The sequence below is a fragment of the Molossus molossus genome, unplaced genomic scaffold (assembly GCF_014108415.1).
Source record: "Molossus molossus isolate mMolMol1 unplaced genomic scaffold, mMolMol1.p scaffold_m16_p_15, whole genome shotgun sequence".
NCBI classification, from domain to species: domain Eukaryota; kingdom Metazoa; phylum Chordata; class Mammalia; order Chiroptera; family Molossidae; genus Molossus; species Molossus molossus.
Genome location: NW_023425350.1, coordinates 70,871,885 through 70,897,088, shown reverse-complemented (window position 1 = coordinate 70,897,088; position 25,204 = coordinate 70,871,885). Strand labels below are relative to the sequence as shown.

Sequence of the window (25,204 nt, the reverse complement as noted above, 5' to 3'; positions counted from 1 at the left end):
ATGTTTTTTTCTCTTTCTCTCTCCCTTCCTCTGTCTCTAAAATCAATAATGAAAAAACATTTTTTTAAAATGTGCAAGTCTAATTAGCTATCATACTTGGGCCCCCTGAGGCCATCTGTATGTATAAGTCATCCTGCCAGGTGTACGGTTGGTGGCTTGAGTCAATTAGTGATCTAATTAGAGCCGATTATAATTATACAATTTTGAAATGTTCCAGTCTAACTTTACTAAAATTATATCATGAAACTGGTATATTTGCAGGATTTCCAGCAGAAGAGAAACAAGTGCAACTAATACTCAGTATTAAAATTGTGGCACAAATGCATACAACAAAGCTGGACCCCTTCCGTGTACTGCTGCTCTGATGAAAGTGCCCTAAGGTTGCACACATAGGGACTGTTGAACAGGCATTTGCTACTACGATCTAAAAAATAAGCCTCCTACAGCACTATGTACACAGATACTGACTGCTCAGAACATGGAAACTAACTGTTCATTCATGAGGATGAGACCACTGTGACCCATCTCTGGTACATTGTCTGGGGTCTTAGCCACAGCAGGGGCCTGAACGTGACTCCAGAAGGCCAGACCTGACATGTACAAAAACCTAGTTCACTAAAATAACTGGAAACTGAAGCCAACTCTTGTCTCAAGTATCTTTCTCTAGTCTAAGTTGTTATCTTAAGTTATATCTGAGATAAAATACCAAGGAAATCCAAAGTCCTAAAGCAAAAGAAGGAAGAAAAAAAATGGGTCATTCCTTAATCAATATACTATAGCATCCAAAAATGGATCAATATATTCATGTTTGCATTCAGAAAATATAGTCTATTCGATTATTCACAACATAGTTATGGTCTATAAAGTCACGGTCAACACCTGACTTCTAACATGTTGAGAGTATCGCTTTGCAGGCATCAACTACCCTGTGCCAAAGAAGTAGGTTGCTGACCCATGATGCCAGAGGCTTGACTCAGGGCCAGGGTGTGCTTGTCCAGAGTTTCTCAGCCTCTGTATCAGTAATCTATTCCCATCATAATGCTGTGTAACAAACCGCCTCAAAGGTTAATGTCTCAAAATAACACCCACTTGCCCTGGCCACTCAGCGGTTGGGGCGTCAGCCTGAGGACCAGAGAGTCCCAGTTTCAGTTCCCACTAGGCCCTAGTGGCTAGGGGCATGAACCAAAAAAACAAAACAAAACAAAACAAAACAAAACAAAAACACCCACTTGTTATTGCTCGTGAATCTGCAGGTTAGTGAAGTGGTTTGGTGAGCTTGTTTGGACTGTTTTTCTGGTTTGAACCAAGGCTCACTCACATGTCCAGTGTGTGGCAGGCTAGTCTAGAATGACGTAGGCTCAAACGACTGACTTTGTTCTACCAACAGGTTCTTAGGATGATCTCAGGGGAGGGAGAGACAGAGAGAACAAACAAGCTGTAAGGTCTCTTGAGGTCCAGGCTCAAAAATGGCACAGTATCATTTTCCAACATTTTATTCACCAGAACAAGACAAAGAGCAGTGCAGATTTAAGGGGTGGAAAAACAGATTTTACCACTAGAAGAAAGGACCTGCAAAGTCCTAATGCAAAAGGAGGAAAATTTGGGTCATTCCTTAATCAATATACTATAGCATTCAAAAATGGATCAATATATTCATGTTTACATTCAGAAAATATAGTCTATTCGATTATTCACAACATAGTTATGGTCTATAAAGTCACGGTCAACACTGAATTAGTAAATGCCGAATTATTGTTCTGAGGGGGAAATGTAGGGTTAGGTTCCTGTGAGCCTCAGGTCATGCTGTCTTCATCACCTGTACCACTTGCGTTATGTAGGTTTGTTTGCCACCATCCTTGTGAAATGAGCATGTTTTAAAAGCATGCTTTTCCACAAAAGCCTTTTCTTGTATAACACTTAGTACGTATCTGTAAACCCTCTGCAGCCTTCCAATCTGCAGAACTTACCTCGCCAGATATGTGATCTCTAACACAGCCTGCTCTCGTGGTCCACTGGCATGTGGAAAGGAAATATTAAAGCTTCTCATTGCGTATTTTTATCTCATCTGTTAATTTAAAAAATTGGCGTACCATTTCCCCAACAGTTCCCTTCTCTGAGACACTCTGTCACCTGGAAAAATGCAATAGCCCCTTAATTAGGCTCTGCTTCTGTCCTCGTGCCCTACCCCAGAGCACTAGTCTCTCAGTAGCCAGAATGATACGTTTAAAATGTTAGTCAATAAAGTCACACCTCTCTCAGGACCTTCCAAAGAATTTCCATTTCACTGATTTAAAGCCCAAACCTTAAGGCCCAATGCTATCTGCCTTGAGTCTCCTCTCTGATTTCCCTTCCTCCTGGTCTCTATGGCTAACTCCACCCCAGCCACAGAGGCCTCTGCTCCACAAATATGCGCTGGCTGTTCCTGCTGATCCAAGTGCCTGAAACCAAGACATCAACATGCCCAACTCCCTCACCTTCTTCAAGTCTTGTTTAAATATCAACTTCTCAACCTGCACCCATTATCCCCTCGCCCTCAATCCTCCATGCATGCTTTGTTCACGTTTCCCCCACAACACCTGCTGACTTCTAACATACTGAGTGTATCACTTTGCAGACATCAGCTACTCTGTGCCAAAGAAGTAGGTTGCTGACCCACGATGCCAGAGGCTTGACTCAGGGCCAGGGTGTGCTTGTGCAGCCTCTGAGAGCCCTGGCCGCTCTTCAGTCCCTTCTATTGGCGTCCTCTTCCAGTGTGATGCCACAAACCTTCTCAGGACTCTCCCTGTACACAAGTTCCGTCACACTTGCAATGGGTGCTGCTTGTGAAGAACCAGTTATTCACCAGGCACTGGGAGGGACCCTTTCTAGACACAACTGATTCCTCTCAACAGCCTGGAAAGAAGAGATTTAGAACCCATCTTACAAAGGAGGAAACTAAGGCTTCCAAAGTTTCACAGCAAGTGGTGGGGAGGGAGTCCTTGCCCAGTGAGTCAAACAGCTTCTCCACGCTGCTCATCACCTGCACATGTACAGGGAACTAAGAACTCAGAGGTGAGTGAGTTCTCGTTCTTGCCCTTTGGGAGGTCACCATCTTGTCAGACTCTCTTCTCTCTCTCAGGCAGGTGGTAACATGCTGGCACAAAGGTACACAGAACTCGCCAGTGGGGAACTTCATTCACACTTTGCCGGCCTCCATGTTTTCTGCTGTTAGAGAGGAACACCTGTTCCTAGCTTCTCATGTGGCATTCCCAGGATAGTGCTTTGCAAACCCCGCTTAGGATCTTGTTAAAAGTGCAGCCTCTGCTTCAGTGGTTCCAGGATGCTGAATTTCTAATAACAGGTCACAAGACACGAACGCTGCTGGTTCAGAGGATGGCCAATCTTCTCACCTGCAGGTCAGAAGGAAGGTCAGGACAGAGGGCAAGGACATCTGCTGAGGGACGGTGGAAAAGGTTGGCTGCAGAAGAGAGTGTACGGTGCCCCCAACACTTTCTGGGCAGAGAGAGGAACAGGTGTTCCTAACAGCAGTACAACTTCTCTGCACAGGCATATTCTATTGAGCTCGGTGGCAGCCTGTTTCAGGTTGGTTCCCTGGACAGCTGACTTTGAGGTGGAGATTAACATGTGGCATTGGGGTGCTCTCAGGTCCAACACCTATGGAGGAGGGAAGGAAGCAGCCTTGGGTCAGAGGAGAAGGTGTGGTGTAGTCTTGACAAAGGCCTCAGCTGACCGCACTGAGAGTTCTGAAGCTGGATGGCCTTTCAAGTTGTCCTGACTTGGGGAGAGGGACAAAGCCTCTCTACCCCAGCTTCGGTCCATCACTGAATGCATGCTGTCCCCAGAAGGGAGGGTGTGACCTTGAGGGAGGAAGCCCTCTTCACTTGGGGGCAATTCCTGAAGAGGGCTGTTAGCCAGCAACACTCCCAGCAACTAGGGGCAGAAGCCCTTCAGTCACGAAGGTAGAACTGGTTGGTTTATCATGGTGTCTACTCCTCCTCTGCTACTCAGGGTCACTTCTCTAAGTTCTGGGAGCAGCTCTCCTTTCCCTGGAGGAAAGTGATGGTTAATGAGACAAACCACAGTCCCAACCACTGCACCTGGTCTTGAGGCCCAACTGATAATTGTCATCTCCCTCCTCTACTAGCCATTTTAGATTCTTCTCACCCTCAGGAAGCTTCTCTGCTGGGCCCTTGTCCCCATGCCATTTTCAGGCCATGGCTGCTGTACTTGTCTACTTACGATTAAAACTGAGCAAGGGCACCCAACTGGATCATCTGGGTGCCAAACATCTTTTTTTGTCCCATTGTGGAACTGCAGCCCTGGGTCTTCCTCATGAGCAGGGTCATTGCTTCTGCCAGGACAGTGCCTCCTGCTTCTTACCTGTTCGTCCCTTGAATGAGGAGCTCAACGTGCCTGGTGGCAGGTATAAACTAAAGTTCAATGGGACCTTTGCTCTTATCTTTTTTTTTTTTTTTTTTATCCTCACCCGAGGACATTTTTCGATATTTTGTTCAGATAGAGTGGGAGGGAGAGAGAGAGAGAGAGAGAGAAACATCGACATGAAAGCGACACATCGAGTAGTTGCCACCCACACGACCCAACCAGGGCCGGGGACAAACTGCAACCAAGGTACGTGCCCTTAGCGGGAACCGAACCCGGGTCTCTCCGGACTGCAGGCCAACGCTCTAACCGCTGAGCCAAACCGGCCAGGGCAATGCTCTTATCTTCTGATGAATAAGTGATAACCACCTCAAATGGTAGTAAAGCAATCAGAAAATAACAATTTGGTTTTTTCTAGTGACTATCTTACCACCCCTTCTTATAATTGCAGTAAAGATTATATTCCTGAAATTTGAAAAATTTAAATCTTCTGATGGATAAGCATAAAAGTCCCATTACACTTTAATTTAGGGAACCAGGGCCTCAATCCTCAAAGCTCAGTTGTGGTGGCAGAAATACCCACAGTAGGATCATTGGGATCAGCGGTAAGAGGAGCCACTCCTACTTCCACCCCTTGGTTCCTAGACACAGCACCATATTGATTGTTGGTATAGAGTATATACTGTCCTGGATATGGTGCTCTATCCTTAGATGGCAGCATTTCTGTGCTGGCATCTCAACTGTGCCATCATAGCCATTCCTTCTTTCTGTTCAGGCTGGCATCTTCTGGATGGTACAGAATGTGATAGGGCCAGTGGATCCCACGGTCATGACTCTTGCTGTGTAAGGGGTCCTTTGGTCTTATGTGACATTATGTGGGATCTTCTGCCCATGGGTCAGACATTCAGTAAACACTCAAGATAGTGGTGCCGGATGAGGCCCTATAGGCAGAAAAGGCAAACCATATACAGAATGTAACAACTACAGTCAAAATAAATTGTTGCCATTCCCAGGATGGAAGGTATCCAATGTAGTCTTGCCATCAAGTCGTTGGTTGCTGTCCTGGAAAAAGAATGCCATTTTGGGGCTCAGCACTGAATTCGTTGCTGGCAGATTGGATATTCAGCAGTGGCAGTATCTCTTACCAGCCTTTGTGGATGGTGCCCATGCTCTGGGGTCCATATATGGCTCCCATCCCTGCCACGATGGCTACTCCACTCATGTGCCCCTTGTGTGGGTAATGAGATGGCCAATAACATCTGGCTGACATTAACTGGTGAGTCATTCTCTCTACTTGGTTGTTCAGTGCCCCTTTCATGTTGGTGTTCTCTGGTGGGCATCCACACACTTCTTGCCTACCCACATGGTGCATCCATGTGCCTCTATCCCACCCAGACCTCGTATTAGATCTAATTTTTCTCCTCCCAGGACTGATCAATCAATAAGCCAACTGCTAGTGCCGTGAGTCTGTATATATTCTAACCTTGTCTACATTTCTGTCCATACCAAGTGAGCAAACGGGTGCGCCACTGAGAGAATTTCCCTTGCCATTGTCTTTCAAGATCACCCAAGAGTGGAGCTACAGTGCAGCCATCATTCATTTGCAGCTTGCACCCACATATCATTCTGATGTATCAGTGAATCAAGCTTTGCTTTTCCCCCTCCTTGGTCAGCTGGTCATGAAGGGATCCCATCTCCCATGCAGTCATATGTGCGACCCGAGGGAGAGATGTTGGTGCATAATGGTAGGTGACATAGATGTGTAGAACATCTGCTTGTGTAGCTTACCTGTGCCCTTGGCCCCACTCATGCCCAATTCTGGATGTACCACTTCCGTCTTACTATGGATTACTTTGGGGCCTACTCAACTTTGTTTTGGTGATCTGATAGACAGAACCTAACTTATATAAGACAAGCTCATGATGAATTATTTTGGATCAACTTGAAAATATACAAAGAGAATTACGTTTTTCAATATTGTTCTGGAATACATAAGCAAGTTTGTTGATAAAAGACTGGGAGGTTAGGCTAGTGTACTGTTAGGGTCTGAACAAAAACGTGGCAGAGAAAATGGTATAGAAGAGAATGATTTTTCAAATTTTCAAGAGGAAGAAGTGATAGGTAGATGCAGAAATGGAGACAGCAAGCACATCTTTGCTATCCTTTTAAAAACAAAATCATTGCTGTAAAAAGAAGGGCATAGTGTTTGGAAAGAAGAAAACCTCATTTTTCTCAAAGCTTTTTGAAGATGGGCTAGACTATGTTTATGTACTGAGGAAAGAGCCATTAGAGACAGAGAAAAAATGGAGGGATTAGAGGGCTCAGCTGGAGTTCTGAGAACTGTTTGATAAACAAAACAAAAAGACCAAGCAGAAGTGCTTAGCTCCTTTCAATCAAGGGAAGCAGGACAGTCAGCAAAGTTAAACCTTTCTGCCAACTGCCCCTTCCTGGCCACCTTACCATCCTTAAAAAAAGCCCATGTCAACAAAATGTCAAATACTGTTTTCTGTTATATGCCCATTTTTCCTTACCAAGGGAAAATAAACATCAGTACCAATTGCCAGAGTAAAATCAGACAGTCTGGATAGGATAGATATAAATTTCAGCTCCAAATAAAGAATGATTTTCTCTTTCTCTTTTTGGAAAAATATATTTTATTAAGAACATTTAAAATTGCCCCACTAGCTACAGTAAGAGTGAAACTTCTAATGCATTGCCTCAGAATGCGCACGGCCCCTTTCACATCAAGACATCCTTCTACAATTTTTTTTTGTCAATAAGGTACTTAACATAAGTGGAAGAAGAAAAAAGGGAATGATTTAGTGTAAGGTTTTCCTATTGGACACTCGGCAGCTTCATTTTTGAGGTTGGGGACAGAGTAGTCATTGAATGCTCTTTGCCATCATTTAGCCAGGTTGTCCATGGGTGCTGCAAAGTAGATTTTAGGAAACCTGTCCACTTCCTCACGCTGGTACCTTCGGTTCACAGGGAGAGGGGCAGCTACTCCGCAACCGGGGGTATATGCAAGTAACTCCAAAGGGCTACCTCATTTCCAGACAGACGGGCCATCTGCCCACGCGGCTCTCCAGAAAGTGTCCTGGGCGCAAAGATTAGAGGAGTGCGCAGACTCCCACCCCGGGGCCATCTCTGTGTCCCAGATATTATAAGCGGTTGGAGGACAACCAGACCCGGAGGCCGAGGAAAGTGTGATGGCAGCTGCCGCCAGGCCTCAGCAGGGTCTCCATTCACCAAAGCCGTCTACACTGTCCCAACTACCTGGACACCCCCAGCGTCCCCACATAGGCAGTGCCAAGGCTCCATTCCACCCTAGACTCAAATTAGTGCGGCGACGCAGCACCGCGCAGGACTCCGAAGGCACCTGGCCGCGCCCCTTTCTCCACGGGGAGCGATGGGAAGGCCTGAAGATGGCGGAGACAGCGGGTCCCGACAGTGTCACGCTCGGGCGCCCTTGACTGGCTCCCGCCGCCGCTCCACCTACCTTATTAGGGAGGGGCCTCGGCGCGTGCGCAAAGGGGCGGGAAGGAACGGTGACAAGCACTTAGTGCGTCCAATCACTAGCGAGGACCCCAGGCGGCGCCCAATCGGGGCACGGGTAGCGGCGAGGCGAATAGGTTGTAGGAGGGCAGCGTGTGTGGCAAGTGGTGGACGACGAACGCCCGGGATCAAGCCACTCGCCTCGCTGCTTCCCGCGCGCTCCGCCCCGCCGCCCCTGTAGCCGGCGTGAAGACACTGAAGAAGCTGGTGCCCGCTGCCCTCCAGTTTCACGGCCCGGGCCCACGAACGCCTCCTGCAGCGGTCGCCGGCCACCGCCTCAAATGCGACCCCTCCTCACCGGCTGCTGCAGAGAGACACGACGGGTTCGGCTCTCGCTAACTAGGACAGTCGTTGGAGCCCTCCGAGCCCTCCCGGACTAGTTTCTCTATCCAGGGCGCGGTGCAGGCGGCAATGTTCCCGCGGAGGCTGGCGGGCGCGGCAGCGGCGCTGGCGGCGCGCGCGGTGCCGCGGGGCGGGGGCCTCCTCGCCCTGCTGGCCAATCAGTGCAGCTTCGTGACGGGCCTGCGCGTGCGGCGCGCGCAGCAGATTGCGCAGCTCTACGGCCGCCTCTACTCGGACAGCGCGCGTTGCGTCCTTCTCGGCCGCCTGTGGCGCCGGCTGCGGGCCCGCGCCGGCCATGCCTCGGCCGTGATGGCGGCGCTTTCCGGCGTCTTCGTGTGGGACGAGGAGCGGATCCAGGAGGAGGAGCTGCAGAGGTAGGCGGAGGGGCGAGGTCGTTGCCTTCCCGGGACGGCGCGGCGCAGGTGGGTAGGGCGGGACCTTGAACCTGGGCCGCACCCAGTAGGCCTTGAAGCGGCTGTGCAGGGGCTGAATCCTCTTAGCAACCCCTGCTTTTTTAAAAAAGAATTTTTTATTGCCTCTGTTAATTCGATTTGTCGGGCTGGAAATAGCAGGATATGTAGGAGGGGGATTTTTGAATGAGGAGCAACAAATGATGAGATGTTGAAGGCCATTGTTCGCCTAATCTTAAGCACACCCAGAAAGGTGCAAAATCAAGACAGGTTTCCAATCTGACGTTAGGGATAGACATGCAGTTTACAAAGTAGCTTCATTCCACGTGGGACTTGGTCAGGAATGCCAGGAGAGCTCTCGTCATTGTGATTGTTGTGGCAGAATGATGAGGCTGGAAGGGATTTTGCCCTCCTCTGACAAACCAGTACCCCGGACACTTTCATCTGAAAGAATTAGGTCAGTGTTTTACCACTGTAACCAGGACGTTGAGAGGACTGTTTCATCAGACTCTGAAATCGTGCTGTCTTCATCAAAACCTCAGTGTGAAAAATGCGTGTCATTGACCTGTGATTCGAAATCGGAGTCCTTACAGTTTTCAAGTAATCTAGAGAAGCCTTGTTTCAGCTCTTGATTTGCATTTTCTCTGTATTTTCTTTTTAACTAATATTCTTAAACTGTTATCTCTCTTCCACCACACATACACTGTGCCCCCTGAACTCTGAAACTGATTTCAGGAACCTAGAACAGTCCTCCTCCCCACCATAAATCCCACACACGGCTATTTATTCCAGACATTAGTTCTGTTATTCTGCATTTTTGGTTTTGGTTAAAAATGGAAATACTTAAGTAAAGTTAACATCGTGACATGTTTGGAGGTGTGGCATCCAGATGCCAGGCATATTTGTGCAACACTGTGAGTTGTGGGTAAATACAAGTTTATCTTAAGAACTGGTAATACTTTTTCTAGCAGGAAGGACCACTATTTTTTTTTTTTAATCCTCACCCGAGGATATTTTTCCATTTTTTGTACAGATAGAGTGGGAGGGAGAGAGAGGAAGAGAGAGAGAGAGAGAAACATTGACGTGAAGGGACACATCGAGTGGCTGCCACCCGCATGACCAACCAGGGCCGGGGACAAACTGCAACCAAAGTACGTGCCCTTAGCGGGAACCGAACCCGGGTCTCTCCGGACCGCAGACCGACGCTCTAACCGCTGAGCCAAACTGGCCAGGGCAGGAAGGACCACTATTTTATAAATGCAGTTTAAAATCATAACCACAAACAATCTTATTCACAAAAAAGTTAAGTTAGCAAAGTATAATTGGTAGTTTGCCTAGTTTACGTTAGTATTCTTTTGCTACTTGGCCATTTGTTCTAAAGAAACAGTCTTGGGTAGAAGAAATAAAACAAGGAAACTTTTAAATTGAGAAATTATCCATTAGCTGTTTGAATTTTCATTTTGCTTGTGATGATGAAATACCCGTATTCCACAGTGGTGAAGTTTGATGGGGAATTCCCGTTGGGTCTGTTTGGAAAAGGGGAGAAAGACCAGAAAAGGACTGCTGGGTACAAAAGAAAGGGAAGATGTTTTGGGAGTGGGTGGGAGTTGGATGGTGTTGGAGCCTAGGGAGCAGATGACATTCTTTGGCTTACTTCATGTGTATTTATTTTATTTTATTTTATTTTTTTCTTTATTGATATTAGAGAGAGGGAGAGGGAGATAGAAACATTGATGAGACAGAACATTGATTGGCCGCCTCCTGCACACCCCCCACTGGGGATTGGGCCCAACGTGGGCATGTGCCCTGACTCAGAATCACATGGGTCAATGCTCAGTCACTGAACTGTGCGCTTCATGTGTTTTTTGTTTTTTTTTAATCCTCAACCGAGGATATTTGTACATTTATCATCAGGTAGAGTGTGAGGGAGGGAGAGAGAAAAACATCGATGTGAGAGACACATTGACTGGTTGCCTCCCATGTGACCCGACCAGGGCTGTGAACAAACCACAACTGAGGTATGTGCCCTTGGCCGGAATCGAACCCGCAACTCTTTGGTCTGCAGGCTAACTCTAACTGCTGAGCCAAACCAGCTAGGGCACTTCATGTGTTTTTATGGACAAATGCTCTGGAGCCTCTTTTTAAGTAGGTCTTTCATTTGCAGGAGATAGAGGGGAAAATAAAATAGGAAATATAGCAATAAATGTTTGAGTTTAGTGGTCATTATCCACTGGGGCAGAAAGATCAGACCATTTGCTAACCAGGCTGAGTATTCATTCCATTTTCCTCTCTGCAGGCTGTTTGTGAAACCTGGGAGGCAGTTGAAATACTCTTGGTTCTAATCCAACTCCTAAAGTGGTATTACTCTGCGTTAACCTGCTTGGGAATTTTTGAAGTTTAGATTAAGGCCAAATCAGAACACTTAAGGTGCCTTTTTTGACCCTCTCCAGGGTTATTATAGTAAAGGTCCTCATTTAACAACTTCCTTGTTTAGTTCGTGCTTGAATTCAGTTATATACTTAAAATTTGATCAAGTTATGCATTTCGAGGATTTTAAAAAATGTTTATTATCTTAGTAGGGAGGCAAACAGTATGCTATTCAACTATATCCTGGTTGTACAGTAGTTCCATAAGTTTTTGTTCTGATAGCTTGTCATGTTTATATTTTATTGAATAACAATATTCTGGGTATAGGTTAACATTTTTTGCCTAGTGTTTATTCTGTTTGCTTCAACCAAGGCACTGCTGAGGTTGTCATAGCCAGCTTAGAACATCTTAGATTTTGATTGTTCTAGTGAGATGATTTTGGGTAGCTTCCATAATGGAACACAGTTGAATGTGCCTCGGGATAAGTGCATTTCTTTCATTGTTAATGGAAGAAGAGAAGAATTGTCCCATGGCCCTTAAATCACAGCCTTTGACTCTTCTGTGCTGTTTCTGTACCAACTTGTGCTGGTACAAACTATTCTGCGACTGCTCTCTTGGTTAAACAGTGATGGAGTGTGCTGCATATCTCTTTGAAATGTGTGCATTAAAGTGGCATGTGTTTTTTCTTATGTGATTTGAGTTTCTATTCAGAATGCCAAAGAATAACCATGCTTTCTATTCTTTTGTGTTTAACAACATTTAATAACAAGAAGGGTTTTGTTAATCTAGCAACAGAAAGAAAATTTGAGTAAAGAAGGTAGCCAGGTATAGAAATCAAGTCTTTTAATGTGTGGACTAGTATTCTTACCCACTTGGCTTCACTTAAACAAAATCACTTCAATCACTATTTTTGATGTTACTTGGCATTCTGTGAGCCCAGGGCAAGTCGTATGGAAAAATACAATCGTAATTTTTGTATTGCTTTGGAACATTAAGAACAAATTACAGGAACAAAAAGAGGAAGGAAGTTAAGAAATATGAAAGGTTTGGGGAAAATGTTCATTAACCTTCCCTCTTCTTAAAAATTACAATTCATTGTTCTAGAAATTTGAGTAAATAAATGCCAGTAAATTTTTATACAGAAAATTGGCTGTTTTCTCATTTTTGCTTTTCAGGGCATTCAGAATATGTACTTTTAACTTCAGTATACTATTAACTAGATAAATTATCAATAGAAAGGATTTTATTGGGCTAAAAGATTTTTTTAAACCACTGTTGCTTGAGGGTATTTTACTGGTATGCTCTTCTTAGATCATAAGAATGACATAAAAGCTGACTTAAATTTTTTGAGATTGTCTTCACTATTTTACTGTTAACCATTTGGCCCAGAATGGCAGTGAGCTAGTTGATCTCTTTTATTTCTAGGTGTGTTCCATACGGTGTTTAAAAATCTCTAACTTTGGCAATATGGAATTTGAGGAGAGGATTATGTGAAATGAGTCACTCGTCTTACTGAAATTGCTAATTACAGGGATTGCTTTACTTGAATCATTTTCAAGCTTTATATCAAACTCTACACTGAGGGCAGGAACCCCTAGATGAACCAACCATGATTATACTTACTATTCTGTTTTCATGGTTTTATGCCTTAAATTTCCATAGCTCTCAGTCTAGCCTTTCTCAAATACTGAACGGACTATTGTTTTGGAGAAAGACGCACTGGCTGCCTTTCTTTAATCCTTTTACTAATCTGATTCTGTTACTATTTTCAGAATAATCTCTTTTGTCCTTCTTTTATTCTTACTACTTATTTAAGTCACTTAGATAACAAGATTTAGCACAGCAGGCTACACAGATATGTGGTGAGAGGGTTTTCCTTCCTTTACATGTAGGGTAGTTAGTGACTTTGTGCACCTGGGTCTGTCATGTCAGCATTTAAGCAGTTGAGACCTTTCAGAGGTTTTGAACCTGGGGAGATAATCATTTACATTTTCATGATGCAGTCTTGTTCCAGCATTCATATTGTGCTATTCAAGGAACAAATGTTATTTCTTCGCAAGACATTTTTTGTCCCCTGTAGGGATTTAGTCTCATAATTTTAATAAAGGCCACTTAGTGCCCTTTAATTATATGGGTCAGAAACTCTGTACCACCTTGAGTCAGAAGGCCATTAAACATATTGCTTATAGTTCTATAGTTTAATTTTCTTAAAACCTTATTACTATGTATTTTAGTGAGCCTCTGATGCTTTGTTTTGTTTCTTTCCATTGATATTCTTAGCTAGATTGGGGGGGGCGGTGCGCAGAGACATCAATATGAGAGAGAGACATCCATTGGTTGCCTCCCGCTTGACCCCATCCAAGGCCAGGGATTAAACCTGCAGCCCAGGTACATATCCTTGACTGGCAATCGAACCCGAGACCCTTCAGTCTGCAGGCCAACTCTCTAATAGCTGAGCCAACCCAGCCAGGCTGATGTATTTTTAATAATATATTCCGGCCTGTCTTCATTATGTGATTAGAGTGACATTCGAGGGTGTTGCTTATTTAATTAAAGGATGCTTTACTAGTCCTGAAAAGTGACATGTGATGCCTGACTTGTTCTCTGAACAAGTCTAACTGTGGTTTTGCTTTCCCTCTGCAAGATCTTATTGCCTAGAGTTCCTTCCCTATTTCTATAGTATTTGCAGTGGTAGTAGTCAATCCTGTTTTGTAACTTTTAATTCAAATTAAACCTTTTCTAAAATGGTTAAACCTTTTCATCAGAACATCAGTGTAATAGGTTCTTGGTTGCAAACAAAGAAATTGATATTAGTTAATTTAAGACAAAAGGAATTAATCGGAAAGGTGTTAGGTCACTCAGCATTAATAAGAAGGTCAAAGTACATGCTGGCAAAAGAACAGCCAAGACCAGCTAGCTACAGGAATAATCTTCTTAGGGCAGTGTGGCTGGTTTTGTTTCCCCTAGACTGGTTGCACTACTGCACTCTCAACTCCCTCAGAATCACAGAAATAATCTTCAAAAGATCCTGTGCTTTTCTTACTTCCTCAAGATTCAGTCTCTACCAGAAGTCTTCTAGCTAACTTTACTTAAATCAGGAGCTGTGCTCTAACAGTGAAGGGCGCTGCATCAATGAGAAAAGATTTTAGGCAATCAGAAAAACAAATTTCCCCCTATGTAAATATTTTCATCTAACTCCAAAGGTTTAAAATTCACAGAATTGGAATTTTAGAGCTAATAGGAACCTTTAAGAAATAATGTCCTCACTTTCACGTGGAAACAGGGAGGGTTTTAATAAGAATTTAATTATTGAGGCCTACTTTCATATTAACTTATTTGTTCAATTTATTCAGTAAACATTTGTTGAGCATCTGATGTTTACCATGCACTTGCTAGGAGCTGGGAATACAAACATGCAAACAACTGATTCTGGGTCATTAGGAAATTCATAGTTTAGTAAGGAAGGCAAATATGAAGCTATAGTGTGCTATCTATATCTTTATCACTTTTTCTGTAGAAAAAAGTAAATGTAGTAAATATATATGGTTAATTGCTTAGAATTTAACCTTGAACTTTGTAGGGTTTTTTTGAAGGTTAAAAAGGAGTAAAAGGACACTCCAGCATGTATCAATGGTTGGAATCTTCTTTAGTCTTGAATCAAAGAAGAGTTGTATATGACATAGATAGCCAACAGTCTTTCTTTCCTGTCTGCTATTTTAAAGGTTAAGGGGACAGTACAAGCCATGTTTTAAAAAATTATTATAAAATATTTCAGATATACAAACATTTAAAGAATAACATCAATGTTACAAATACAGTTATTTTTAAGAAATAAACTATTATAGATAAGTTAAAACCTCCAGTGTACCCATTTCCAGTTGAAATCTCTCTCCCCCAGATTATCCCAATTTGTTGTATTTTATGTATATTTAATTATACATATAGTATGATATATGGTATTGTTTTGAATGTTTTAAAGCTTTATGCAGCCCCAGACAAAATACTAACAAACTGAATCTAGCAGCATATAAAAAAGGTTTATATATCATGAATAAGTGGGATTTATACCAGAAAAGCAAAATTAATTCATCATATAAAAATCAATTTAATACACCATGTTAGAATAAAGGAAAATTGGGGACATTTGTAATAATGTCAACACTAAAAAATAAAATAAAAGACAAAAACCACATGATCATCTCAATAAATGCAGAAAAGGGCATTTGACAAAATTCAACCTTTCATGTTTAAATAAAAACAAAACATTTAACAAAGAATAGAAGGAAACTTTCTCAGCGTGATAAAGGGCATCTATGAAAAACACAGCGAACAGAATAGTTAATAGTGATAGACTAAAAGCTTTCCCCCAAGGTCGGGAACAAGACAATCTGTTCTCACCACTTCTATAATCACATTTCTATACGCCAACAATGAACAATCCAAAAATAAAGTTAAAACAATTCCATTTATAATCGCATCAAAAAGAATAAAATCTTAGGAAATAAATTTAACAAAAGTGCATGACAGTGAAAACTACAAAAGATTATTGAAAGATATTTTAAGACAAATGGGAAGATACACTGTGTTCTTAGATTAAAAGACAATATTGTTAAGGCATGCTATCCAAAGCAATCCATAAATTCAACACAATTTCTATCAAAATCAGGCTGTTTTGTGGAAATTGACAAGCTGATACTTAATGGAAATTGAAAGAGACCCAGAATAGTTTAACCAATCTTGAAAAAGAAAGATCTGGAGAATTCAGCCTTCCCAATTTCAGAATTTACCACAAAGTTACAGTAATTAAGGTGGTATATAGGCCCTGGCCAGTTTGAGTCAGCGGTTAGAGCGTAGGCCCATGGACTGAAGGGTCTTGGGTTTGATTCCTGGTCAAGGGCACATACCTGAGTTGCAGGTTTGATCGTCGGCCCTGGTCAGGGTCATGCGGGAGGCAATCAGTGGGTTGCTCTCACAACAATGTTTCTCCTCCTCCCCTTCCCTCCTTTTCACTCTATCTAAAAAAAAATTAATGGAAAAATACCCTTGGGTGAGGATTAACCAAAAAAAAATAAAGATGATATGGCACTGACATAAGAATAGATATATAAATTGTTGGAATAGAATTGAGAGTTTAGAAATAAGCCCTTATATTTATGGTGAATTAATTTTTAGCAAAGGTTCCAAAACAATTCAGTGGAGAAAGAATACTCTTCAATAGATGGTACTGGGACACCTGGAGATACACACGCAGAATAATGAATTTAGATGCCCTACCTCACATCATACACAAAAATTATCTTATATCAAAGACTTAAATGTGACTCAGTGGTTGAGCATCTACCCATGCATCAAGAGGTTGCTGGTTCGATTCCCGGTCAGTGCACATGCCCAGGTTGTGGGCCAAATCCCCATTGAGGGGCATGCAGGAGGTGGTCAGTTGATGTTCTCTCTCATTGATGTTTCTATCTCTCTTCCTCTCTCTAAAATCAATAAAGAAAAAAAAATTTTAAAGAGAGGAGGAAAATACATAAATACTCTTGCAGTGTAATAGGAAGACAAGCCAATAAAAATAGGCAAAGGGTATTAAATGATCTTTCATAGTCAAACCATAATAGTTAACATTTGAGGGCTAATTATGTGCCAAGTACAAAGCACTTTACATTTAAATTTATTTAATTTCTACAATTAATCTTTGAGGTAGGCACTATTGTTATCCCCATTTTACAGGTTAAGAAATAGGGACAGTAATTCAATATACTAGTTAAGGAACATTGGAGTGGGAATCAGACTCCAGAACTCATACGTTTTTATTCACTTCACTTTACACTGTTTTAAATCCCCACCGTTCTTTTTTTTTTTTCTTTCTTTATTGATTTTAGAGAGGGAGAGAGTGATAGAAGCATTGATGAGAAAGAACATCGATTGGCTGCCTTCTGCATATCCCCCACTAGGGATTTGGCCCACAACCTGAGCATGTGCCCTGACCAGGCATTGAACTGGTGACCTCTTGGTGCATGGGTCAACCACTGAGCCACACCAGCCGGGCCCCACCATTCTTATACAAGTCTCTGTGTGGACGAGTCATTTCCCGGGGCTGACTGCAACCACCTGCAACATACCTGTTATTTTTCTCCTTTCCAGATCAATTGATGAGATGAAACAATTGGAGGAAATGTCAGCCGTGTTTCAGAGCCCCAGGGTTGAGTGCCACCCTCCAGAACCAAAATCCCAAACAGGAGGGAATGAAGATTCAGGGAGCAAAGAACAACCATGGGAAATGGTGATGGATAAGAAACACTTTAAGCTGTGGCGGCGCCCTATTACAGGCACCCATCTTTACCAGTACAGAGGTGAGCCCAGCCTGGTTGCCTGGTGTGTTCTTTGGTTACCCAGGTACACAGGACTTTTGTTCCTCACACTCTAAACTGTTCTGTTCTGGTTGTTTCTTGGGAAATTTGCCATGGTTTATTATTCGTTGTTTGTTCTCTCCTAGATGACCAGAGTCTCAGTGTCTTCTTTGCTATACTTTGCTGTAGAGTGTCTTTGCTGCCCCAGTATGACTTCTATTTTCTGAATCTGCCTTTACTGTAGTACTGAATCTGTCAGTACTATAATTGAAATACTGTTAAATGATAGGAATATGGTGTGAGTGATGAGAGTGTGGCAAACATCCTTGATTCTTACTTGTCATTCTAGTTTTTGGAACCTACACAGATGTGACACCCCGGCAGTTCTTCAATGTTCAGGTGAGTACATTCTTCTTCTCTAAGTTGGAGCCTCTAAGCCTGGAAATTCACTTAACCATAGTCCACATGAATAATTTCTCTTTACTCAGAAGACATTGGCTTCATTATATCCATCCATCTCTCTACCCCTCATCTCACATCGAATAGTATTTAGGTAAATATTTGACTTATAATTTCTTTGTCCAGTGGGAATAAGACCAGTTTTACCCCTCAATAACTAATTGGTGATTATTCTACCCACTGCAAGTGCAGTTTCCTTACAGGACTGTTGGAAATATCAAATAGAGGAATGGATTTGAATGTTTTAATATGTTTTATAAGGATTTGTAGTATTTTTTCCCTAAACAATTTGAGGGTAAGTTACATACTTGGCCCTTTATTCCAAAATCCTTCAGTGTGTATTTCCTAAAACTAGACTTATTCTCTTAACTAACCATGGTACCCTTACCAAAGGAAATTTAACATTGATGCAACCTTTACGTAATCTCTTTGTATTCCAATTTTATACATTGAGCTAATAATGTCCTTTATAGCATTTTCCTCTTTATTACAGATTCAGTCAGGATTTAGTAATTTGGAACGTTTCCACCGTGAAGGTATTTTTTTAAGGAGATGAAGCGTGTTTGTTCAAAGACTGCTTTTCCTCCTTGGTGGGAAATAGATGAAAAGGGGAGATGGGAACATCCAGGGTTCTGCAAACAACTTTTTTTTTTCCAGGATATTTTTAAAATTTTTTTTTTTCTTTATTGATTTGAGAGAGAGGGGAAGGGAGAGGGAGAGAGAGAAACATCAATGAGAGAGAACATTGATTGGCTGCCTTCTGCATTCCCCCCACTGGGGATTTGGTCCATAACCTGGGCATGTGCCCTGACCAGTAATTGAACCAGCGACCTCTTGGTGCATGGGTCGACGCTCAACCACTGAGCAACACTGGCTGTGCTCCTTCCTGGGTTTTTCATTTGTTTTGCTGGACTCTCAATAACTATACTTGATGATTATAACACCTACTATAATATGCAAGTGCACACATTCCCCTAAGCACTGAAATTTTTTGAATTTATATTGAATTTTTGTTGGTTTATTTATTTATTTAGTTTTTTAATCCTCACCCGAGGACATTTTTCCATTTTTTGTTCAGATAGAGCGGGAGGGAGAGAGAGGAAGAGAGAGAGAGAGAAACATCGATGTGAAGGGACACATCGAGTGGCTGCCACCCGCACAACCAACCAGGGCCAGGGACAAACTGCAACTGAGGTACATGCCCTTAGCGGGAACCGAACCCGGGTCTCTCTGTACCGCAGGCTGACGCTCCAGTTGAGCCAAACCGGCCAGGGCAAATTTTTGTTGGTTTAGATGCGTATGATCATGTCTTATTTTGCAATTCCTTAGTTACTAGTGATGTTAGGAATTTTAAAAAAAATATGCTACTTGTATTTCTTTGTGTGAGGTGTCTGCTCATCCTTTGAACTTTTTGTCTATTTAAAACTTTAAAATTGTTTTATCCTTACACATTTGTATCACCATCTATTGTATTTCAACCAGGCACACCTGTTACAGTATTTTTTTTTTTTTTCTTACATTGTTCTTTGATTTGTCTTTTTCTTGTTAAGATTCACTTTCAAGGTAATGGTTTTGGCCTACAAGAAGAGATTTTATTCTATTTTATTTTTTTAATCCTTACCCGAGGATATTTTTCTATTTTTATCTTCAGATAGAGTGGAAGGGAGGAAGAGCACAATATTGATGTGAGAGATACACATTGATTGGTTGCCTCCCACACGACCCCAACTGGGTCCAGGGATGAACCACAACCGAGATACGTGCTCTTGGCCAGAATTGAACCCAGGACTCTTTGGTCTGCAGGCCAACGTTCTAACTGCTGAGCCAAACCACCAGGGCAAGAAGAGATTGTAAAGAGTCATCCATAGTAAAGACAGCCATGTCTTTCACATTTTAGCACTGTCTTTTAGGTTGGATCACTGTTTCAGAAAAAAGTCCTGGGTCACATCTGGAGACGCATTCTGCAACTTTATTTTAAATCTCTGGTCTTTTCTCTCCATAGCTGGATACAGAGTATAGAAAAAAGTGGGATGCCCTGGTAATCAAGCTAGAAGTGATTGAGAGGGACGTCATCAGTGGTTCTGAGGTTCTTCACTGGGTAACACATTTTCCTGTGAGTATTTTTACTTCTACTAAAAGTAGTTTTACTTTAACTATATCCATGTGAGACAGAACAATAATCTTGCTCCTCCTTTGTTTTTAGTATCCAATGTACTCACGGGATTATGTTTATGTTCGGCGGTACAGTGTGGATCAGGAAAACAATGTGATGGTGTTGGTGTCACGGTATGTATGGTTACCTGGGGTTTCACCTGAGTTCCATAAGCTGTGCCCTTCACTCATATATGTCTGTGGTGGGTTTGCATGTTATATGTCTGTGGTGGGTTTGCAAATTCTCAGTGCTCTTGTAAGTGAAGCCTGGACCCCATCCAACCCAACTAAAACATGAGATTGAAGGGATATATGCTTTTCATGAAATCATTTCTTCAGTTTCTTAATATTGGTAATTTAAAAAAGAAGTACTCTGTCTTCAACACAAAGCCTAGTAAGCTAGGAATTACCAAGGGAACTCACTTTGTTTTAGAAGTTGGTTTGTATTCATTTGGCTTAGTGACTCCTCTGTTATATTTTATTTTATTTTTTTAAAATCCTCACCCAAGGACATGCTCAGAGAGAGAAAGAGAGAAAAACATCAGTGTTTGAGAGAAACATTGATTGGTTGCCTTCTGTACGCTCCCCAAATTGAAAATCAAACCTTAAACCCAGGAATGTGCCCTGACTGGGAATAGAACCAGTAACCTTTTGATACAAGAGATGACACTGGCCAGGTTTCTCTGTTGTAATTTAAATATTAGTGGCAGCTGCCTGGCCAGTATGGCTTAGTTGGTTAAGCGTCATCCCATGCACCAAGAGGTCACCGGTTCAATTCTCAGTCAGGGCACATATCTGGGTTTCGAATTCAATCTTCAGTCTGGGAGCATATGGAAGGCAACTGATCAATGTTTCTCTCACACATTGATGTTTCTCTCTAAAATCATTAAAAATATTATAAATAAGTAAATATTAGTGCCAGCTTTTTAGATTTCCCTCTTAACTTTAGCTATTATGCTGTTTTGTATGTAAACATTACTTAGTTTCTTTAACTTTTCTCCTTACCAGTGCTGTGGAGCACCCTAGTGTTCCAGAGTCTCCAGAATTTGTAAGAGTCAGATCATATGAATCCCAAATGGTTATCCGTCCCCACAAATCATTTGATGAGGTGAGTTTTACATCATCCAAGGGGTGATGTGTAGCAGCTTTGGAATTTTCTCAAGGAATGCCTTTTATGTGAAATGGGGAGGGCGTGGTTGCTGTAGGGCATTGGTTCACAGAATCCACTGGAGCCTGAGAATCTGCATTTTTAAAAAGTTCCCAGGTAAGCCTGATGCTGTTGGACTGAGGACCACACTTTGGGAATCTCTGCTGTGGGCTGATAACTGGAGGATTCCCCCCATAACAAAGTCCCATTTATCTGGAGATATGAGAAGATGATGATGATATCCCCTAACTCATCAGCCTGTGGTTAGCATCATTCTTTAGGGACTAGAGCGAGTACTTTTCCATTAAAATTTCACCACAATGGGCAGAACATACACAACCCTTCTGGACTTCTGTTTCCTTGTCTGTAAAATGAGAGGGTTAGACCAGTGATTTTCAACCTTTTTCATCTTGTGGAACACTTAAACTAATTACTAAAGTTCTGCAGCTGACCTGATCAAAAAAATAAGTATAATTTTGATTAATTCACACCAAATGGCTAGTGTTGTGTAGGCTGTTATCATTTTTTAATTTAGCAATTCAAAATGTCAGGTATTGGCATTTTTAAAAAATTCTTACGGTACACCGGTTGAAAAACACTGGCTTAGACTAATGCTGTCTGCTTTCCTTAAAATTCTATGACTGTTCTGCCCTTGGCCAGTTTGGCTCAGTGGTTAGAGCATCAGCCCACAGACCAAAGAGTCACGGGTTCAATTCCGGTCAAGGGCATGTACCTCGGTTGCGGTTCGGTCCCCGGCCCTGGCAGGGGTTGTGCAGGAGACAGCCAGTCGATATATCCCTCTCTCACATTGTTTTTTTTTTTTTTTTTTTGTCTCTCTCTCTCTCTCTCCCTCCCACTTTGTCTGAAGATAAATGGAAAAATATCCTCAGGTGAGGATTTAAAAAAAAAAAATTCTATGACTGTTCCCTTGAGAATGTTTTCATCAACTTGGGTGTTTTGTTTTTTAGCAAAATCTTTGTTCAGTATATATATTTCTAGTGTTTGCTTTTTTTACTTTTATTTTACTTTATATTTTTAGTATATGTGCTGCCAAAACAAGTTTCTTTTTTTTTTTTTATCCTCACCCGAGGACATTTTTCCATTTTTTGTACAGATAGAGTGGGAGGGAGAGAGAGAGAGAGAAACATCGAGGTGAAAGGGACACATCCAGTGGCTGCCACCCGCACGACCAACCAGGGCCAGGGACAAACTGCAACCGAGGTACATGCCCTTAGCGGGAACTGAACCCGGGTCTCTCCGGACCGCAGGCTGATGTTCTAACCGCTGAGCCAAACTGGCCAGGGCAAGTTTCTATTTCACTTTATAAAAGCTATGTGAACCGTGTTTTTTAGTATGGTTTTATTTTCATCAAGTTTTATTTTATTATTTTCTTTTTATTGATTTATTTTTGAGAGAGGGGTCTAGGTAGTGGTGGGAGAGAGAGAGAGACATTCATTGGTTGCCTCTGTCTGCACCCTACTAAGAATTGAACCCGAAACCTGGATATGTGCCCTGACTGGGAATTGAACCTATAACCTTGCAGTGTACAGGACAGTACTCACCAGCCACACCAGCCAGGGCTCAAGTTGTTTTATTTATACCACCTGAAGTGGGACTTGAAATATGACAGAGAAATTGTGATTCACCTCAGACAGTGTGTGTTTGCCTCTCTTTTTACTTGGAGATCTGTGTGTTTACTTCAGAACTATTTTTAGAGAAGTATTTTTTAAACTATGGCTTACTGCCCATTAATAGAAGACAAAATTAGTACCATGCATTATGACCAGCTTAAAAGTAAAAAGGAAAAGAGTAAGTAAAACAGTAGGAACCATCTGAGTGTAAGTGTATTTTTTTTAATCTTCACCTGAAGATATTTTTTTCCCATTTATCTTCAGATAGAGTAGGGTGGGGAGGGGAGAGAAAAACATAGGTGTGAGTGAGACATATTGATTACTTGCCTCCCACACGACCCCCACCAGGAACCGAACCACAACCGAGGTACTTGTCCTTGGCTGGAATCGAACCCGTGACTCCTTAGTCTGAAGGCTGACGCTCTAACCACTGAGCAAAACCAGCCAGGGCTGAGTGTAAGCGTATTTCATGAGACTTGTTTAGTTACATAAGTGTGTGAATGTGTGTCGAGAGAGAACTGGGTTGCAGTGTAAAAAGGATTATTTACAGTGTGTTGTAGTTAAAAATGTTTGAAGACAGAAAAGACATAAGACTGCTGTTGATGGCTAGTTACCTTTAGGAAGGAGAGTCCAGATTAGGCTGGGAACAGTGTAGGCAGACTTCTGTAGCTTTTGAAAATTGAACCTTGTCTATGTATTTTCTGTGTGAAAAAAAGTGAATTGAGTTCCTGCATTGTTGCCTTTAGAAACCGTGAGCATGAAACAGCTAAGGGATAGTTCAGCACCTAGCAGAGTGTTTTGTATCTAGTAGGCATCCAATAAAGAATTTCTTTAGCTGGGGTAGAGACACAGTAGGAATTATCTATATAATTCTTTTAGTGTAGTTGTGGCAAGCTCTTATGAATAATGTAAGGATTGAGTTAGTTCTTATGAAAAGGCAGGTGGACTGTAGATAGAGGAACACAGGAAGGATTCTGTGGGTAGAAAACATGATTCAACCAAAGACAACGATGAGAATGAGCTTTGGGTGTGTTCAAGATGCAGTACACAGAAAGAAAGGTGGAGGCTGGGGGAGTGATAAATTGCATTGACCTATACAGAGGGTACTTGATAAAGGCAGCCGAGTTTGGATTTGCCCTGGGTATAGTGTGGTTTTTTTTTTCTTTTTATTATGGAAAAGTTGGAATGTATATAAAAGATAAAGAATTAGTGATAACCTGATGTATCCATCCCAGCTCCAACGGGGATTGACTCATAGCCAAATTTGCTTTATCTGTACCCTTTCCCACTACCTTGATTGTTTTGAAGTAAATTCCAGCTTTGCTATAGAAGAACCCATAGAAGAATTTTTCTATAGTTATTTCAGTAATTATCTCAAAAAGAGATTTTTGAAAACATAACCTCAGTATCCTAATGATCCCTAATATCAAATATGTAGTCAATGTTCAAATGTTCCTGGTTGTCCATGATTTTTTTTTTTAGTTGGTTTATTAGAGTTGAGATCTAAATAAGATTTAGACATTCGAGTTTGTTTATATTATGTCTTTTTTTTTTATCCTCACCCGAGGACCTTTTTCCATTTTTTGTTCAGATAGAGTGGGAGGGAGAGAGAGAAAACATCTACGTGAAAGGGACACATCAAGTGGCTGCCACCCACACGACCAACCAGGGCTGGGGACAAACTGCAATCGAGGTACATGCCCTTAGTGGGAACCGAACCCTGGTCTCTTTGGACCAACCGCAGGCTGATGCTCTAACCGCTGAGCCAAACCGGCCAGGGCTGTCTTTTTTTTTTTTTAAGTATTTGCTATGACATATATTTTATTGCCTATATGTTCGTGGTATTTTCATATTATCAAATAGGATAATTCTCTCAACAACTCTGTGAGGCAGGCACTAATTTACAGACTAGGGCACTGAAAACAAAGTTAAGGGACATATTTGATTTTATACAACTGTGATAATACTGGTCACCATTATATATACCAACAGCCCCTGGTGCTTTATTTTCTTTCTATTTTTCTTACCCAAGGACATTTTTTTATTTTTTTGTTTAGATAAGAGTGGGAGAGAGAGAGAGAAGCATCGACATGAAAGGGACACATTGAGCGTCTGCCTCCTGCAGGATTTCAACCAGGGCTGGGAACGAATTGCAACTGAGGTACATGCCCTTGACCGGAGTCGAACCCACAACTCATTGGTCCACGGGCCAATGCTGTAACCGCTGAGCCAAACTGGATAGGGCCCTAGTGCTTTATATGTGAATTGTTTTACTAAATGCTATGAGATAGGTAATATTGTCATTCCCAATGAATAGACCAATAAATTGACATACTTTGTTATTTCACCTGCCCACAGTCACACACACAGTAAGTGGTAGAGCTGAGTTTTCAATCCAGGGTGAAACTGACCTCT

General features: G+C 42.1%; 1 protein-coding gene across 1 annotated transcript in view; it reads left to right on the top strand.

Annotated features, from left to right (window-relative positions):
- The first annotated feature begins 8,059 nt into the window (after positions 1–8,059).
- Positions 8,060–25,204, top strand: part of STARD7 (StAR related lipid transfer domain containing 7) — a 30,324-nt gene continuing 13,179 nt past the window's right edge. Inside the window, exons 1-6 of the mRNA XM_036262787.1 lie at positions 8,060–8,651; positions 17,196–17,404; positions 17,751–17,800; positions 19,863–19,973; positions 20,064–20,146; positions 21,020–21,119. Of these exons, the coding sequence (XP_036118680.1) occupies positions 8,347–8,651; positions 17,196–17,404; positions 17,751–17,800; positions 19,863–19,973; positions 20,064–20,146; positions 21,020–21,119 (858 nt within the window). The 5' untranslated portion in view covers positions 8,060–8,346. The remainder of the gene's footprint in view (positions 8,652–17,195; positions 17,405–17,750; positions 17,801–19,862; positions 19,974–20,063; positions 20,147–21,019; positions 21,120–25,204) is intronic.